The sequence below is a fragment of the Carassius auratus genome, chromosome 43 (genome assembly GCF_003368295.1).
Source record: "Carassius auratus strain Wakin chromosome 43, ASM336829v1, whole genome shotgun sequence".
Classification (NCBI taxonomy): domain Eukaryota; kingdom Metazoa; phylum Chordata; class Actinopteri; order Cypriniformes; family Cyprinidae; genus Carassius; species Carassius auratus.
Genome location: NC_039285.1, coordinates 1,396,317 through 1,416,189, shown reverse-complemented (window position 1 = coordinate 1,416,189; position 19,873 = coordinate 1,396,317). Strand labels below are relative to the sequence as shown.

The following is a 19,873-nucleotide window of genomic DNA, read 5'->3' as shown; positions in this document are numbered from 1 at the left end:
TCTCTGATCACATACACCACCAGTCCCACACAGATAAAGATGAGCAGCACTATACCCAGCACCTGTTCATGAGAGATCAACAGTGCTGTCTGTGACGCTTCTGCTCACCTACTGGAGACGTTTATGACACACCAGTGAATCACAAAAGTATTCATACATCATGGCAGTATCTTTTGTACTTTTTTATTTATTTTGATTTGAATTAAAAAACATTTTAACTTTATACATTTAAAAATATATTTTTAATAGACTAATATATATATATATATATATATATATATATATATATATATATATATATATATATATATATATATATATATATATATATACAGTACAGACCAAAAGTTTGGAAACATTACTATTTTTAATGTTTTTGAAAGAAGTTTCTTCTGCTCATCAAGCCTGCATTTATTTGATCAAAAATACAGAAAAAACAGTAATACTGTGAAATATTATTACAATTTAAAATAATAGTTTTCTATTTGAATATACTTAAAAAAATAATTTATTCCTGTGATGCAAAGCTGAATTTTCAGCATCATTCCTCCAGCCTTCAGTGTCACATGTAACATCAGTCGATCACATGATCATTTAGAAATCATTATGATATTCTGATTTATTATGAGTGTTGGAAGCAGTTCTGCTGTCTAATATATGTGATCAATAAAAGGTTAAAAAGCACTGCGTTAATTAAAAAATAAATAAATAAATAAAATATATTTTCTTTACTATCACTTTTTATCAATTTAACACATCCTTGCTGAATAAAAGTATTGATTTTATTTAAAAAAAAAAAGAAAGAAAAAAATTACTGACCAGTAGTGTATATTGTTATTACAAAATATTTATATTTTATAAACATAGCTTCTTTTTTTTATTATTCATCAAAGTATCCTAAAAAAAGTATCACATGTTCTGACAAAATATTAAGCAGCAGAACTGTTTCCATCTTTGATAATGAATCATCATATTAGAATGATTTCTAAAGGATCATGTGATAATGATCCTAAAAATTCAGCTTTACATCACAGAAATAAATGATCATTTAAAGTATAATAAATTTAAAAACAATTATTTTAAGTTGTAATAATTTATCACAATATTACTGTATTTTTCTGTATTTTTGATCAAATAAATGCAGGCTTGATGAGCAGAAGAAGCTTCTTTCAAAAACATTAAAAATAGTAATGTTTCCAAACTTTTGGTCTGTACTGTATTTAAAAAAAAAAACATAGAACATTAGTTGCATTACAGTGTTTTATTGCAATGAAAAGTAGGAAAACAAATAAAACAAAACTCTTAAAAATCAATTGTTTGTCCACCAAAAAAAGTGTTATAGATATACTATTATATTCTGAATAAGTAACAAATTTAGTAATTTGTTGTTTTTATCATTTTCAGTAACTTTTTTTTTTTTCACATAGGTCTCATTTTATACATTTTTATTTCATCTCTTGTTCAAGTTATATTTGTACATCAAATCTAGTTAAACTAAATTAAAATAGAAATATCACCTGACAAGTTTTTATGTTTTTTTGTATTTCAGTTAACCTTTTTTAATGGTTTTATTTTTAGTTTAAGTTTTAGTTTTGTTAACTCCGAGGGTTAACTGCTTGTTTATTAACAAACAAACAAAACAAAAAAAGTTTATTATTTTCATTTAATTTGAGGGAAAGTGTGACCTAGACATGTTTTGAGTCGCACATGATCATAGACACTTTACCGAAACATGTTCATCCTCTACAATGTAAATGTCATGTAAAAGTTTGATTAGTGTCCTGAATCTAGTCGAGATTGTATCAAACAACGAATGTTAACACTCACGGTATCAAAGTTCTAAATGTGTTCTCAGAATTCCTCAAATGTATCGATGTATCTGTAAAGTTCTAAAAATGTATCCGTGTCATCTGAAGGTGGAGTGAGTCAGCAGGAGGCCTGAGACGTCTCACCTGAGACTCCACAAACAGTCGCTGTGAGCGCAGCATGAGCTCCTGAGGACTGACGCTCTCCTCTTCAATGGGTTCGCACCATTTCTGCGGAGCGGCTTTGTGCACGATCACAAACCGGCCGTGCCAGTCTGTCATCGCACAGGCGAAATACTGACCGTCCAGAAAGAGCAGGATCAGCCAGACCACAGCGGGAACGAAGCTGGACAGGGACACGGTCCTCCTGCACCAGGCGTCACACCTGCATCCCTGGATGATCATCATGAGCGCCAAGGCCATGACGGCGGGAATGATGAAGAACGCGGAGGAAAACAGCCCGTTCCAGGCCGGATTGCACGGACACTCAAACTCCAGCTCCACCAGCTTCTCCAGTCCCATCAGGATGAAGCCGAAGGCCACGTTGGACACCAGAGGACTGCTGCTCAGCTCATTCTTCAGTCTCGTGAGCCATTGTTGTCGACTTCCCATACTAACAACACCTGAAAGTCAGAGGAGAGCTGGACAAATTCCTCCCACACATTTGCAGAAGGTCACTGACGCGAGATAAATTGACCCCGGGGCAAGTTTTCCCCCTCCTGACCTAAACATTCCTATTGGCTCGGAACAAAGGTGGGCGTGTCTTCTGTCAGCTCTTGGCTGCAGATCATTGGCTCGTGGCGGGCGGCAGGTGTGGCTTCCATTTAAATGTTTCTTTCATTGACGTGCTTGAGTAAAGTGGAGGGAAAATCAGCCTGACTGCAGATCTCAACATGCTGTGTCATCACGATTGCTCGAAACTCAGAAGCATTGTTTAGGATGGCCTTTACTCCTGCCTTTTTTGTAGTGGATATTGTATCAAAAGCATCATCAGATGTGCAGCTTAGTTAAAAAAAAACAACAACATTCAAATGCTTGGGTTTAAATGACTTTATAAAACTTTTAGTTTGTTTTTTAGTAAAGGAAATATAAATACATGTTCCACTTTCAATACTTAAAAACATCCCAGAATGCACCTAATGAACATGTCGTTTTAAAATAAAGAATAGGCACATCCAAACTTTTGACATTTTTATGTATCAAGATAAATACAACAGTTAATCAGCTCTATAATCAATAGCAGATCGTAAAATCAATGCATTTGACATCACAATATTTTGTCTCATCAAATTGAAGTGTTAGAGGAAGGCTCAGATTAATGAGACCACAGACTTGATTTATGTTCCCTATTTTGCTTAAATGCTTTATCATGTAACAAAAATAAAGTTGAATGGAACTCTTAAACCTTAATGCATGAGTTAGAGTGGATAATAAATTAGCATTTTCTCATAGTTGTTTAATTTACAAGCAATTTCTCAATGAAAGTTGTTTTGAAGTAAATCCTAGACCCAATTATTTTCCGTGTAGATTTTACAAACATCCCAGAATTGTAAAATACTAAAGAGTTTTAGTGGTAGTGCATATATGCATTCAAATCATTATTATTATTATTTTGATAAATAAAACATTCATTGATGTTTGATGTGAAACATGTTTAATATAATATTTTTACTCTCTTATTTAATGCCAAAATATTTTATTCCATCAAATCGAATAGTTGTAGAGGAAGATGAGCTTCTAATAAGCGAGTTAATAATTAATTGCACATAAAGACGGGGTTGTATTTCTCGGATGATCCATGAGATGGCGCTGTGTGATGCAATATCTTTGAGAAAATCTCTGCCGTGCCCTAGATAAATAGACATTAACACAAACCACCACGCTTTCTGCTATCATTGATTCGGAGTACTGTGTGAATACCATTGTACAGGGATCGTAATCATTCAGTGTGATGTTATAATGAGGTCGGGGCTAGTTGTCACAAACAGTGACAGCAGTGCTAAAAATTATCTCAAAATGATGTTTAAGTCGTTCTGCTTTTACGTTTAATTAAATTTGTTAGGCTACTTAATGTAATTGTTTGTGAAATTTACTAGCAATTTCTAAGTGACCCTTGTTTTAAAGTAGAAAACAAATCTGTAATTCAAAACAGGATTAATTTTTCTGTAAATTTGTTGTTTATAGCCTACAATAAACCCCCAATGAAATTTAGACAAGAGTCGCTATAATGAAAAGCAGAACTGTGTTTCAAGAAGAAAGAAAAGGTATTGTGGTCTTGGGGGAAGTTGTCACGTATTTAATAAGACGTTTTTAAAAATGTTGCAATTTTATACGCTATAGTTTTTCATTATAATTTATTTTGGCCAAAAAAATGCTTCGACATTTTTCCTTTTTTTTGGGGTCAGTTTTACTGAATTTGATTTTATTGATTTTGCTGAAAAAAAAAAAAAGTGTGTGTGACGACATGCCCCGCTCTTTGAATATACATTTTCCCTATGTCAAATATATGGCGATTGAATTTTCATTATATGTATAACTGCTTCAAGTTTTTCTTTACTGTTAATTGCATTGCAGAAATAACCTGGAGCGCAGAGTGTGACAATGCTCCGGTCCTCTTTTCTATCTGAAGATAGCACTCATATGTTTTCATTGCGCTTTCTGTTACTGGATGCTAATGTTACCTTTCTGTACTTGAATTCCACAGGGAATCTTATGCGCGGCGCCGCGCAGAGCTGATGCGCTCGAGACCCCCTCAGGCGGGAGCGCGCTCTGACAGCTGATGATGCGCGCGAATGAGCCGCGGGGTGCGCGCACTGACAGCTGAAGGTTCTCCGCGATGACGGACACTCCGATGGCCCATCATCATCATCATCATCGTCTCCAGCAGCTTCCGCATCCCTGAGCACCGCATCTTCCTCATCCTCCTCCTCCTCCTCATCCGTCCTCCATGCAGCGGAGCCGCGCAGCGCCTGTCGCGTGTCTCGCCGTCCGCCCTCGCTCCTCCTCCGCCATCCTCTGCGGCTGAAGCCGCTCCGTGCTCCGTGTCCATCACCTGCGTCTCCGTCCTCCCGCGGGATGCTGTCCTACGCGGGGATGCTCGCGCTGCTCCTCATCCACGGGAACATGATGCTCCCGTATGTATCATCTCAGAACGGTAAGCTCGTTCGGGATCTGTGTGTAATCTGCTTTAGAGGTCGATGCCATCTTTATGATGACAGACACCCCGCTGCGTTACAGTATCCTACAGAGATCTGCGCGTGACACAAGTGGGAATCAGTCGATCATATTAGTTATTTAACGCTTATTTAATAGTGCTATATTCCTAAACGAGGAGTGTTTTCCTTCTTCTCGTGAGTAATCCGTGTGCTCACCCTTCTGACATTCATCTTTACTCGTCTCGTGACTGAGGAGACACCAAACATGATGTTGAGAGTTACTGGTTTTAGTCTCAGTGTGCAATAGGAGTTTGAACCGAAGCAGTGTGTTTGTGAGCGGTATAATGAGCGCGTGTCCCTGAAGGCATGCGCGTGCGTGACTTTACATGCTGGAGTGTCACAGCTGCGACCAGGAGAGGTCAGATACATCACCTGCAGACAAACATGGCCAGGGTATTCCCTGCTCGGGATCCAAGGGGAAAGAACAACAACAGTGAAGCATCAGTCAGTTTCAGGCCGAAAGGCTGTTTTTGTGCAGCGCGTCACCAAATAATAAAAAATCACCTGGCGACTGTAAACATCACACGTGATCTGGACAGAAGCAGGTTCGGGCATGGGCTAGTGAAGATTTAGTCGATCCTGAGATTATTTTGATGTGACTGGAAGTTAAGGATCAGATCAGAAAGAGATGTGAAGTTTTAATATTGGAATATAATGACTTTCAAACAGGTTTCTCAATAATTAATATTCTGAAAGCATGACAGTGAACTCAGGGTGCTTATAGTTAACTCAAACTAAAATACAACTAATAAACTACACATATTAGTGCTGTTAATCGATTTAACAAAATAAATGAAATAATAATAATAATAATAATTGCACTTTTTTCTGAAAATAATCCTACATAACAAAATTTTTAAATGTACTTTTATATTGCAATAATTTCACAATCAATTTTCAAATTAATGTACAAAATCAGAATGACAGTAGGCTATATTTTTTAGTATTTATTTAGTGAGTATCACTTATACCAATATTAATGAAGACTAATTATATTGTTTTCCAAAATATTTAACCATTGACTAGCCATTTAACATTTCAGAATATAGTTATTATCAGAAGCATTTGTTGGACATTAAAAAATAACTTCTAGTGAACTTCACACAATCTTCACATAAACACATTATAATAAATGTCATATTTCGTTAACTGTACCCATCAAGCAAGTAGGAAATATACAGAAACTGAATAAAGTTATCAAACTTTAACAAGACAAATCTTTAAAGCTCTTTTCTGATCTTTGATGAGCAGCAGGTTGTTAATGAGGACCATCCGACACACATCAGTTTCTCAAAACTCTTTACCTTTTCTGCCTCACTTCAGCTCTTGGAGTCTCTATAATGAGCAGAAGAGCTGAATCTGGTGTTAGATGACAGAGACAGTGCTCGGCTCCACGACAGTTTGCATTTAAATCTGACTCATATAAAACAAATACATGCATGCAAAGTTTTTAGGCAGCTTTAGCTGACGACATAACCATGCCATTGCATGCTTGTAGATTCTTTTTTGCGCTTTAATATGATACAGTGCTTTAAAAATAATAATGCAAGCGCCGGCGTGTTTTTTTTCATGCATTTGAAGAGCACGTGCTATGATCACAGTATAACTGCTGACAGGACAGGAATATATATATATATATGTGTGTGTGTGTGTGTGTGTGTGTGTGTGTGTGTGTGTGTGTGTGTGTGTGTGTGTGAAGCTCTGCTTTGGTTTGTCCAGACATAAGGTCAGTGGCTCTCCTGGATAATCCAGCTATTGTTTGGTTAAGCTGAAGCGTACAGATTCCAGACCCTCTGTGGGCACCGAACACGACTGGACGCTTTCTCAAGCCTGTGGCCCACTCAAGACTTCATATTCAAATCATGTCATTAAAATACACCTAGAATTGATTCAGTGTTTCCTAAATCCAGCTGAAAGCATTCATTCAGACTCCCAAAGGAACAAGCACCTCATGTGAAGTGACATGATTTGTAGTTAGTTTTTAATAGCCGGGCATTTGACTGTTGTCAGCTTATTTTAGCCAAGAGAAGAGACGACCTGAGAGAAGTAATGCGTTCAGTTAAAGTTTGTCTTTGACTAGTAAACTAGTGCTCTCCTTTACCTTTGACAAGGGGTTAAAGGGGTTAAACGCATTTTGCGTGGAAAGTCTAATACTCGTAGAACTACAGTAGGTTTGTGAGATGAACATTGATTCAAACATTTGTCGAGGCATATTTGGTGTAAAATAATGTCACTGCATAAAATGATGTTCTTGCTTTGTGATTTTTGTAAAATCACCCTTGAATTAATTTGCATTTAACAATAAAACATTTCACTATGGTCAAGGTCATTGGGTTGATTCCCAGGCAATGCATGAACTGATTAAGTGTAAACATTTAATGCAATGCAATCATTTTGATTACAACAGATCTGTCAAATGCATTAATGTTAATGTTAATTTGCAAAGATGCAAATCAGATATAAAGATATAAAGTCAGAATTTTTGATAAATGAATCTTAATAAACTGCATTTATATTTAAAATGAGATTTAAAAAAAATAATAATAAAAAATTCTGCCAATGAGATCAGAATCAGAATAATTTAAAAAGAAATCTATTTATTTTTTGGAACCCAGAGGCAGATTTCTTTCTTATTTCTATCATTTTCTCAGGAAACAAAATTATCTAATGTCAGTAAATGCACCCTGATTTATATAATAATAATAATTTGTATTAGAAAACAAAAATACAAAAATATTAAATCGAAAAAATAGAATTATGACAAAGATATTTCTACAGTACTTTCTTGGCATGATTGTGTTAACAAGAAATATTGCCAGATTGTACACAAAACAAGTAATTACAAGAAAAGGACAAATACTGTACAATATAAACATAAAATATTATTAAAATAAGAAAATAGTAAAATAACAGAATTTAAATAATGTACTAAGTAATGCAAAAAAATATATATATATATGAACACATAATGTCATAAAATACAAAAAATAAATAAAAAACACATCATAGCTGAATATTCAGGGTTACACAAGAAAGTCTGATGTATTTGTTTGAGCATCAAGATGAAGCCTGAGACGTCAATGGTGTGAGTTTGGGACAGGAATGACTGTCTCTGTTCATCTGGGGTGTTTGGGAAACCTCTTTTTATCATTGCATTATTTTTGCAGTACTAGTCGTCGTTGATAATGGCGGCACAGAAATGCATCGCTCCACCTTCACGTGTTGGATCTGAATCCCAGCAGTTGGACTGGTTTTATCCCCGTCTCTGTTTGTTTCTGAGATCTCACATCTGCTGTCTTCCCTTCACACGCTCTGATTTTAGGACTGAAGGGGTGAATGTTGTGTAGCTTGAATATACTGTATATATATACATATATATAAAGCCTGGAGCTGTTCCTGACTGTGTGCTTCGCTCATGAGAGCAGCAACAGATATCTGCAGGACTGTAAATGGCTTTGCTTCATGCTTCTATTATTAGAACAGACACGAGGAGCGCAGAACTGTGGCTTTGTAGATATTTTTCTAGAAGGGAATCCAGTAACTCGTAATGGACTGGCTTTATGGGACGGTTTGTCATTCGGTCAATGTTGTCTGTAAAAGAAGCAGAAAACCACACTGTAATCTCAGTCTGATGGAAAGGCATGTATTCATTGTGGCGTGAATATGTGTATGAAGCATGTCTAATCTGGCCTCATGAACAATTCACGCTATAAAGGCACTCTTCTGAGTATAAATAGCCCATGAGTACCAGCGACAGCCGTGAGATTAGAGACACAGTTGAGTCACAAATGAAGATCTCGTCATCGTTTTCTCACTTTTGTTCTTTGGTGGAACTCGGAGTAAGAGCTTTTGGGCTTCTGCTGTGATACGATTATTTGGTTTCTGGTTTCAATGCATGCAAAATCTCTGCATGAACATACTGCTGAACGTCTCATTCTGAGAAAAACAAAAGCCAATCATGACTTAATGTTCATTTTTGGTTGCATGTGAGCTACAACTTTTGAGATGCTAATTCCAGGATTAATCCTGTGCTCATATCTTTGGTTTGTTGGCGTGACATGCTTTGCTTTTTGGCTAGTTGACACGCTGTACTTTATCTAAAATAGCATTTTGATCATTCTTCTTGCATTTATTTTACATGCTGCTTTTCTGACCTCATATTAATGGAAATATTTGAGCTTTTAATGCATTTGTCACACTTGAGGACCATTTCAAATGAGCTAGTGAGGATTGTTAGAAGTGGAGGGAACTTCAAAGAAACTCTAATTATAATATTCATCTAAATATTGTGTTGATAATGCGAAATGACATCAGATATGAAATCGTGTTTTCTGAGAAATGATCCTCAAAATGAGGGGGGGGGGGATCCACCAATAGTTTCAGAAAAATAAGCAATAGTCACTTAACTTTCGCCAGATTTTTAGAAAAAAGCAATTTTGCATCAATTAAATGTACCTTTATTTAAAAAAAAGTTGATATTTGCACTCAAAAACAGCAAAAATACAATCATGCATGATCGTGTTTACATAATGATAAACACAAAAGCAATGAATGAAATAAGATATAAATATTCTACATTATTGTGTGTGTGTGTTGGTCTCGGCCAAATATTGTCCTATCATAACAAACCACACATCAATGGAAAGATGATTTATTCAGCTTTCAGATGATGCATAAATCTCAATTTTGAACAATATACCCTTTATGCTCCAGGGTCACCATTATGTCTTGGTGTATATATCCCATTGTAAGAAATTCAGCTTTGGCCATTATTAGTCACATATACAGTCATCTCCTGAAAACACATGGCATGCTGAGCCGTGTATGAAAAAGGCACATGCTGTTCTTTGCAATCGCATGGCATTAAGTCAAACGAGATGAGATTCACCAAGAATTCATGTAACACCTGCCCTAAACGTTAAGTTTCTTCTACAAAAAAATAAATAAAATGACTCATTCGTTACCACGTGTGTTAGATACTCCACATGCAGTTTACAACTGACGTTATTAGAGAAAAGATGAAGAAATCTGCATCGTGACTCTAAAATCATGATATGAATGCACCACAGGATCACTGATTATTGTTTAATGTAGTAGACAGACCCGTTCCACCTACTCAACACTCGTGTGTGTGTGTGTGTGTGTGTGTGTGTTTAGGTCTGTTTGGTGTTTTATTGTCCTCCAGGGAGCTATAATTCCCACTGGAGAGGTGAAAAACTCAAGTGATCCCGTTAACACTCTCAAGCTGCCAGATCTTACCGTTAAACGCCTTTTTTAAGTTGGCAGGAGTCGCTGTTAATAAAAGCATCTGCTGTAGCAGGTCATGTGAGAGTAGTAGGGTACCGTGCGATGATTTCAGAATTAGCAGAGTTGCAATATTGAAACAGGATCGTCTTTTAAAGGAACAGTTCACCCAAAAATGTACATTTGCTGAAAATGTTCTCACTCTCAGATCATCCAAGATTAGGAGGAGTTTGTTTCTTTTTCAGATTTGGAGAAATGTAGCATTGCATCAGTGTCTCTAGTGAATGGGTGCCGTCAGAATGAGAGTCTGATAAAAACATCACAATAATCCACAGCACTCCAGTCCATCAGTGAACATCTGGAGAAGACAAAACCTGAAACACATCCAGCATTAAGATGATTTTAACTCAAATAATCCATAATAACACTTCCTCCAGTGAAAAAGTGTTCTGGTCTGAATCAGGAGAGAAATCTGCACAGATCAAGCAGCGTTTAAACAGATCTAAACAAGAGACAACAGCAGATGCACTTTTTCACCGCATGAAGTGTTATTATTTTAGGGTTAAATATTCCTTTAAATGTAATTGCATGGTCTTTTTGGGTTTCAAGTGAGACGTGTGAACATGCAGAAGTAATGTCAGTTAATTTCCCTGATTGAAAAGCCTCGATGAATGCGTGTGATTATGCAGCGCTGTACACCGCATCCAGATGTTTCTGATCCCGGGGAGTCTTGCTGAGGATCACGCTCCAGTAGAGAAGGTGTGAAAGCCCAATCTGTTCGTTAGGGTGGCTGAAAACCCAAAATGTCTTTATTCCAAGAGAATATAATTATGGTTCACATGATCGTGCCTCAGGCAGGGAATTCAACTAAGTGAATATTGTGTCTTTTCATAGCTCACACACACACACACACACACACCTGAGCGCTCATTGAAATCAACACAAGTCATTCACTGTAAAACCAGGAGTGTGTGTTAAGCTTTCCCATTGATCGAACATCTCCTAGGTCCTTGAATGTTAAAGGATGAAAGAAACTAGTGAAGCATTTCTGTCTTTTAGTACATTGACAAACGATCATACCGAGCTTGATCCATCTTTGATTTGTGTAGAAGAATAACGATTAAAAGACTCAATCTTAGGCATCCTGAGATTATATGACAAAACCACCTCAGTCTCCTTGAATGACCTGCCGAAATGATTCCTTCGCCAGTTTCTTGAGTGTAAAATGAGAAAATTATTTTTCAGATATATCCTATAAAGAACCCTGATAGGGCTGTGTGATGAAGATCTTTAAAAAAAATTATTTTCATTCTCTTATGCTCACCGAAGCTGCATTTATTTGATTAAAATACAATAAAAATCAGAAATATTATTCTAATGTAAATCATCTGTTTTCTATGTGGATATCTGTTAAAGTGTAATTTATTTCTGTGATGCTCCGCTGTATTTTCAGCATCATTCCTCCAGTCTTCAGTGTCACATGATCCTCAGAAATCATGAAAATATGATGATTTACTGCTCAGGAAACATTTCTGATTATCATCAATGTTGAAAACATTAATATTGTTGAGGAAACTGCGATGCATTTTATTTTTTATGATTCACACATGAATAGAAAGTTCAAAAGAACAGAATTAATTGGAAATAGACATCTCTCTTACTTTATAAATGACTTCACTCTCACTTTTGCTGAATTTAATGCGTCCTCACTGAATGAAAGCATTAATTTGTGGTAGTTTATATTATGTTATATCATGCATATTAGATAAATCATCCAGCCCAGACACATTCTGACATGTTTTATTAATATTTGGCTGTGAGTTCAAGCTCAGTACAAATACATCAGTGTTAAACTGAACCCTAGTTTACAAACCATACGCACCATCATCATTTCAATGCAATATTCCATACAATCACTAATTGATTCTTCTAGACCGTAATGAGGTTTTCTGCATCTTACTGAAGTCTGAGATCATATAGAAGTGGAATATGCTTTAGGAGAAACGTCCGAGACGGTGAGATATGCAAGCTCATGTTTTCGTGTAGTTTTCAGATTGTGTCTGAAGGTTATTGTGTGTAAAGATGAATCTTCTCCCGACTGTGTGTGATTAAGATTAAGCGAGTCGCGTGTAGATCTGATGTGAGATGCATGCATATTTCCCGTGAAATTCACCTTTCCGTGGGCTCAGTCTCTTACTGTGAGAGCCGCATGAATCATTTCATTTACATGCCCGGTAATCCACAACAATAATAACTTCATCTGGAAGGGCATCGTCTCTTCAAATCTGACTGTTTGCTGGGATAAACCGGGATGCGCTGATGTTATTGCCATCTGGATCTTTGCAAAATAGCTTTTTTTTTTTAAGTGCACAGAATTTCAAGGCTTCACAATCGTCTTGTTTTCTGGAAGAAGAAAAAAAAACTAAATATACTTAATACAAGATGCATTTATTAGAGAAGCAAAATAGCTTTCTGAAGATATATATTGTATCAAGTATTTTTCCTTCTTGGTTGACAAAATGCTTTTTATTGTTTTCAGGTTTATGCAGTTTATCAATAAGGGTAGAAAAAATTGATAAAAGTCCAATATAAGTGGAAAAATATATATTCTCTACAAGCAAGAAAGCTAGCAATTATTTGACACCATTTTTGTTTCTCAAGTAAATTCCTGTTTTTTTAGGATTGTTCCTAGAAAAAAAAATGGTAAAGACAAAAATGCTGGTTAGGAAAATTATTATTATTTGTTTTATTTTGCAATGTCATTTGGCCGCCAGAAGTTCTCAGCTAATTCCTGTTTTTAAGAATTTTTAGATGCAAAAAAATGAACATTGATCTTAAAGTGCAAGCGTTTATTCTACATAGCCATTCATCCATGCTGTATTTTCTACCAAACGAAGAGACAGTGAAAAATGGCTCTGAAGACGTGCTAAAAGAGTCTCGCCGTTTCCTTGAGCATCGCTAAATTATCCTGCCAATGTGAAGCATAACGCAGCATCCCTCCAGACCTTATATATTCCTTTTAGTACAAATGTTTTTCTCCTCTTGTCTTTCTGTTTATGATTTATCTAAGATATTGGTAAGATGGTTAGAGCATCAATTTAAGATGTAATATCCAGTGTGTAGAAATAGTAAAGAAGCCTTTTCGTAATGATGTTTAAATGGGAATGAATGAACGTTCTTCCATCGTTGACTAACACCTGTATGATCATCAAGTGTTTAATTTAGTTTGAACTATCCCTTTACAACAGTCAAAGATGGTTATTATTGTATTGTCCATTAACCTGTGATGCTCTATTATTCTGACTTCTACTGTTTTACACCTGTTTCTTCTTGATTTGCATTTGGATCATTCTTCTTTTGTGTTTTATTAATTGATGGTATGCTTTTGTTTTCTCTCGCACCACCATGGCTCTCTCTTCCTCTCCAGCTGGGTTTGTGAAGTCGCCGATGTCAGAGATCAAGCTCACCGGAGACGCCTTTGAGCTGTACTGTGACGTGGTGGGTAACCCCGTGCCGGAGATCCAGTGGTGGTACGCCGATATCAACAGGGCGGACTCCTTCAAGCAGCTGTGGGACGGTGCACGCAAGCGGCGGGTGTCCATCAACACGGCGTACGGAGCCAACGGTGTGAGCGTGCTGGCCATCTCCCGCCTCACGCTGGAGGACGCCGGGATCTACGAGTGCAGGGCCAGCAACGACCCGCGCCGAAACGACCTCCGCCAGAACCCGTCCATCACCTGGATCCGAACGCAAGCCACTATATCCGTGCTGCAGAGTGAGTGCTCATTACTGTAGTAGCTAGATGCTCAAACACACACTAGTGTCCCTCTGTGGATGCATGCAACCTTATGGGTGTTGAATTGAGACGACGTGCATCAGGGAGTACGTCTAATGAATACTGCACGAATCCTGATTCAATTCTTGGAACTGGAACAAGAATTGCATTGTGAACTTTGTCAGCTTTCTGTGTGACTCTTGCACGTAAAAGGCGCATAGAGGACAAAAACATCATAAATGGTAATAAAATATTATATATTGTAATATTATCTTTCACGGACGTTGACACTTACAGTTTAACCCTTTTAAAGGCTTTGCATAATGCAAACAGTGCTTTATTGTGGTGGGATTATTACAGTTTTGGATAAGAGACAGCGTTAACTGTGATGCTTTATTATTTTTGTGCCATAAAGAAAAAAGTCAAACATTGCACATCTACTCATATATGTGCATTTCTATTTTGATATCTTCGCATTCGTTCGTTATGAATATAATCTGATATTGTGGTTTATGTCTGGATAAAAGGAGAAAAATATTTAAATCACTGGATTATCCAAAAATTATGCAATATATAAAGCATTTTTTTGCAGAAAGAATAACTAAACATTTTCTACCATATACATTTTTTGTCCATGCCACCCAAACGTACTACAAACGAAACCCATATTATGTTCATTTTTGGATACGGGTATCGATTCCTCTTGTATTTTTGCTATGTTTTGACCTTGGTGTGTCCAAACGTCCCCCTTTCCTTCAGGCAGACCTTGAGGATTCCCACTGAAATCAATAGTCCTTCAGCTCCTAATGCACTTGAGCCTCTTGTTGTGGATGACCACAAACCCAGATAAAACCCTGCTCTCTGTCTTCCTCTCTCATCCTATACATTCTTTCTGTTTCCTGTGTTGCATGGGTGTTTTATTTTCTCCAAAGCCTGCCTTTGTGTGCCCTGTGCAGAGCGTAAAGCCTAACGGCGCTTTGAAGTCATGCAGTGTTTATTCTGTGGGATGGGATGGGACCAGGATGGAGACGCAAGAAAAATGGGTCATCTCAGTTAAACGGGCAATTCCTTATCTCAGTATACCTCTAGTCTCAGATATAAAACTGGCCAGAGCCGGAGAATCACCTTGTGCCTTCTTTGCATTCACTGTCTGCCTGTGTTTCAGTAATGAACACCCACTAATATAAAGCCAAGCAGTCGGTCTTAACTGAAGTTTGGGGATTCCTGTCTATTAGGGGTTGCTAAATTAAGAGAATTTAAACATGCATATTCTGTCATCACTGGGAGTCTGTGTTTTCATTATCTGTATATACATTATCATCACATGCTGAAGCGTATAGTTTTCAACAGGACGGCGTCTAGACTGATGGTGGTCTTGTCCAGCAATCTTTGTGCATTTCTTACTTCTGATATAAAAGTCTCAGCTCTCACATTCTGTCCATCTTATCACAAAAATCAAACACTAAATGTAGTTTTGACAGTCTTTATTGTTGCGTGCGATTGGTGCATCACTAATACACATATTTTTTCACCCCAAACTTCCCTTCAGCTTTCTGTGATCGTTGGCTGAGGGTTGACCATTAAACTCAGGTGTCCTCCAGATGACCTTCGGCAGGATCTCCAGACGTTCTGAGATTTTCAGATTGTGTGTAGAAGAGAGTAGGCGATCGAGAGAGAGAGAGAGAGCTGTAGCGTCCCCCTCGGATAAACCAAACTGCAGGAGGAGGTGTAAGGAATGCTAATTGGAGTTTCTGGCTGCACATGGATCATCCCGTGCCCCTCCCAGCGGAGCGGGAATAATGTCTGGAGGTTTACTGTACAAGCCAATCACAGGGTGATTATGGCTCGCCCGGCTTTTTCCATCTGTTTGTGATTCACACACATGGATGTCTGTACGGTTCAATTAAAAAGTAGTGATATTTTGGCCCATAGAACCAGAGAACGTATTTGAATATTTTAATAGTTAATATACAAAATGTGTCAAATGGAAAAACAAAATCCCTCCAAAAGTATTTAATTTAAATGCATTTAAATGTTCCATCTGTTTTGGATTAGATTATAAAACAAACAATCAGATCAGATTTCTGTAGAATACTAATAAACCGAATCTGTTTTAAACACACATTAACCAGATTTATGTATTTATCATCAATTTCTTTGTAACTTACAAAATTTAATCGTTTTCACTATTTATGAACAGGTTAAGGCTGATTCTTAAGCAATCTGAAAATATGATTATAAAAATCTAATGAAATAAATGTGAATATTTTTTTTCTGAGTTTATGTTAAAACCATGTAATTTAAATCGATGGAATTTAAAAATATATATTTTTGAGTGTTTTATTGATGGCTGAAAGCATCATCAGTTTGGTCGTAATATTTCACGAATATATTACTTATACGAATCCCCTTATATATGCCAAGAGAACACAAGATTAACAGAATCAGAACCGTTATTAGAAACTGGATTTAATGGAAACTGTGGATGATTTCGCTGTAAAAGTTGTCTTGTGCTCAATTGATGAGGCTCATATTGTGGTCAGAACACAACTGAAGGTTCACTTTTGATTTCTGATTGTCTTTCGGTGCAAATTCAGTGTCTAATTAATGATTTGTGTCAAAATAGAAGAAATCACAATCCATGTTTGTCCCATTTCAGGCATTCCTTCAGAGAAGTACAGAGGTATATGTGCTCTTAAAGGGTCATCATTTAAATGTCCTGCATGACTCTTTTGTGTTAATTTCTCATAATGCGAGTTCGGTGGACTTTTTTGGGGAGCTTGACCATCATTGTTTCCAGTCCAGGAAAAAAACTACTCTTTGTGTGTTTCACAGAAAGAAAGAAAGTTTGAAACGACATGAGGGAGAGTAAATGATGACCGGTGAACTTTCTCTTTAAGCATCTAGATAATCTAATAAAGGAACATATGTTAAACTTGACACTATTTGTCGTGCAAATGTAATGTTTTTATTCGTGTTGTCTCCGTTCTCCAGACAGAAACACAATCAGGAAGGAAATATGAAGATCATAATGTTTTACTCTCTAATTGTCCGTGACTTTGTCTTCGTTTCAGAGCCGCGGATCAATGCTTCCGATCAGGAGATTTTACAGCCTAAAAGCGGGCAGGAGTTACCCATCATCCTTCAGTGTAACCTCACTAACTCACACAGCACACACTGGGAAACCTTCTGGATGAAGAACGGACAGGAGATTCCCAACACCAGGACGGAGCACAAACACACCAAGTTCAAGTGAGATCTCTTGTTTGGGTTTATCGGTGCTTCTGGTTTTTGTTTTCTCTCTCTATTGCTGTCAGTTACTAATCGTTTCCGCCTGTCGCTCCCATTATCAGTTCAGCAGGCAGCACTGCAAATAAATGTTTAATATGTCATCTGTGTTTCGGGCTAAGTCTCTCTGACAGGTGGATGAAGCTCGGGATAATTCATGTCATATTTCACCCCGAAATCGAATGAATGAATGAATGACTCGAGCATTTCTAACACAAATGGATAGCAGAAGAAAGACTGTATTGTACCTTTGCAAAGAAGTTAACATTTTAATGTAATGCTTTTTGATTTTATATATATATAGGTGTTGTCCAATGAGTAATTGCATACAAAATAAAAGTTTTTGTTTACATATTGTAATATATGTAGATGTACTGTGTATATTTCTAATGCATATATAAATAAACACGCATACAAAAAGATTTATGAATATATTTATATTCTTACATTTTATATTATATATAAATATATACATAATAAATATATACATTATATATATACAGCACTAGTATAGTTTTTTTTGTTATTCCCATTATCCTTGATGGTGATCTCTCAAAAATATATTTAGAAAAAAGAAAAAGAGGAGAAATTGTTTAAATATTTTTTTAATTAAATCTATATTAAATATGTAAATTATTTTACATATAATACTGATATATATGGGTCAAAGACGTTAAGATGTCCGCATCAAAAGAAATGTACAAAAGTGATTTTGTGTCCATAGAAAGCACATTAAATGTAAGTAAAATGTCTACTTTTAAGGTTTCAAATAAGTTTTTGGAGAATAAAATGTCAAAATTTGGTTGAAATAATATTACATTGTCATTCAGTGTAACACAATATTTATGCAAGAATTCAAACAACATGCTTATCCTGACTTGTACATATTAAAATCTCTAAAAGAATAATGGAGCATACTAAATTTTATTGTGTTTTAAATTAGTACAAAATTCTTACTGACAAATGGGCAAAACCTAGGATAGTGGCAAATGTAAAAAATGTAAAATTACAACTCATTAGTATTTGCGGTGAAAGTAATTAGTCTTTTAATATGTCATAAATTGATTTTTGTTGTAAATATGCCTGACAAGATTGTTAACTGAATGAAATTTTACTGGGTGTCTTCTGTAAATCAGGGGAGAATGTATGATATTTATTTTTTTGCTCAGAAAAACAAAAACAAAATTGCAATTAAATAAAACAGAAAACTTTTTGCATTTTTGGGGGGGAAAAACTTCAAAAGTTTAAAGCCGTATTACACTTTTTTTATGCTTAAACACTTTTTCGTCTTTGACCCATATATATAATTTTTCTATTAATAATTATATTTTACACACACACACAATCATATCCATTAAAATATTGAACTCACTGTAAAATGCTGTATAATAGGTCGCTCTCTCTGATGATTAATAATGTTATATGCTTCACTGATTATTATCGGCTCTTATGCAATAGCTCACACAAAAATTAAACTTTACTTTTCTATACAAGGTTCTAGTGAAAATGTCTGTTAAACTCCAAATAATGTATACTTATTTATGTATATGGAAAATAAGCCTTATGGAGTCATATATGCAATGTGTGATTAAAAAGACAAAGTGATAAAATAAATATTTTCTCCATAATCCAATACATATATTCAGGATAAGTGGCATTTAGTTAAATTTGCACCAACTTTTTTTTTTAATGAAGAATACGATTAAGTTTTCTATGGAAGCTTGTTTCTGTCATGGGGTCAAAAAAATAAAAATATAAAAAAAATTTAAAAGGCAATTATGATTTATTTTAAAATTAAGATTTTTTTCCAGTGCATTTTTCATCTCGCAACTGTCACATTTCTGAGAAAACAGCCAGAATTTTGATATCGAAAAAGTCGAATTTAACGATTATTTTTTTGTTTTGTAGAGATGCTCTGTTATGGAGTTGGCAATGATTATGTTTCTTGTTTTTTTTTTAAAGGTTAAGTAAACCGAGGACAGATGATTCGGGTGAATACATGTGTGTTTACAGCTTTAAGTCGGCTCCCAATGCCAATGCTTCCATTGAGGTCAAAGGTAAGAAATCCTTTCACAAAACTCATTAACATACTGTAAACAGCATCCAGAGGAGACCTAACCCTTGTTATAATTAGGTATTGTTTGGAGTGTAATTAGCCTCTCTTCACCTCAAAATAAACTCACTCGAGACGTGGCATAGTGACACTCAGCCAGCTGCTGTCACTCATAATCAAGACGGCCATCCGGCTTCATAACGAGTCAAACGTGCTGCTGCGACTCTATTTCAGACTGTTAATGAAAAGGACTCAAAAGAGGAAAGAAAATATGAGAGAAACGTCTTTTACTACTTTTTATTTTGTCATTATGCATCTTAATTGTGTTTCTCATTTTTACATTAAAAATGAAATGCTATGAATTTTATATAAATTTAATATAAATACAAATTTATTTTCAATTAAATAAGCATAAATGAGTAAATGACAAATATATACCATATTTTGCATATTAGTAAAACGATTTATCGATTATATATAAATGATACATTTA

At 35.9% G+C, this 19,873-nt stretch overlaps 2 protein-coding genes across 2 annotated transcripts in view; one reads left to right on the top strand and one right to left on the bottom strand.

The window, feature by feature from the left end:
• Nucleotides 1-4,828: 4,828 nt before the first annotated feature.
• Nucleotides 4,829-19,873, top strand: part of LOC113061396 (neuroplastin-like) — a 154,105-nt gene continuing 139,060 nt past the window's right edge. Inside the window, exons 1-4 of the mRNA XM_026230456.1 lie at nucleotides 4,829-4,959; nucleotides 13,692-14,039; nucleotides 17,114-17,291; nucleotides 19,290-19,384. Coding sequence (XP_026086241.1) covers nucleotides 4,881-4,959; nucleotides 13,692-14,039; nucleotides 17,114-17,291; nucleotides 19,290-19,384 — 700 coding nt within the window. The 5' untranslated portion in view covers nucleotides 4,829-4,880. The remainder of the gene's footprint in view (nucleotides 4,960-13,691; nucleotides 14,040-17,113; nucleotides 17,292-19,289; nucleotides 19,385-19,873) is intronic.
• The window catches only part of rec114 (REC114 meiotic recombination protein), a 153,789-nt gene continuing 145,879 nt past the window's right edge, over nucleotides 11,964-19,873 (bottom strand). Inside the window, exon 7 of the mRNA XM_026230461.1 lies at nucleotides 11,964-12,667. The gene's annotated coding sequence lies outside the window, so the exon portion shown is untranslated. The remainder of the gene's footprint in view (nucleotides 12,668-19,873) is intronic.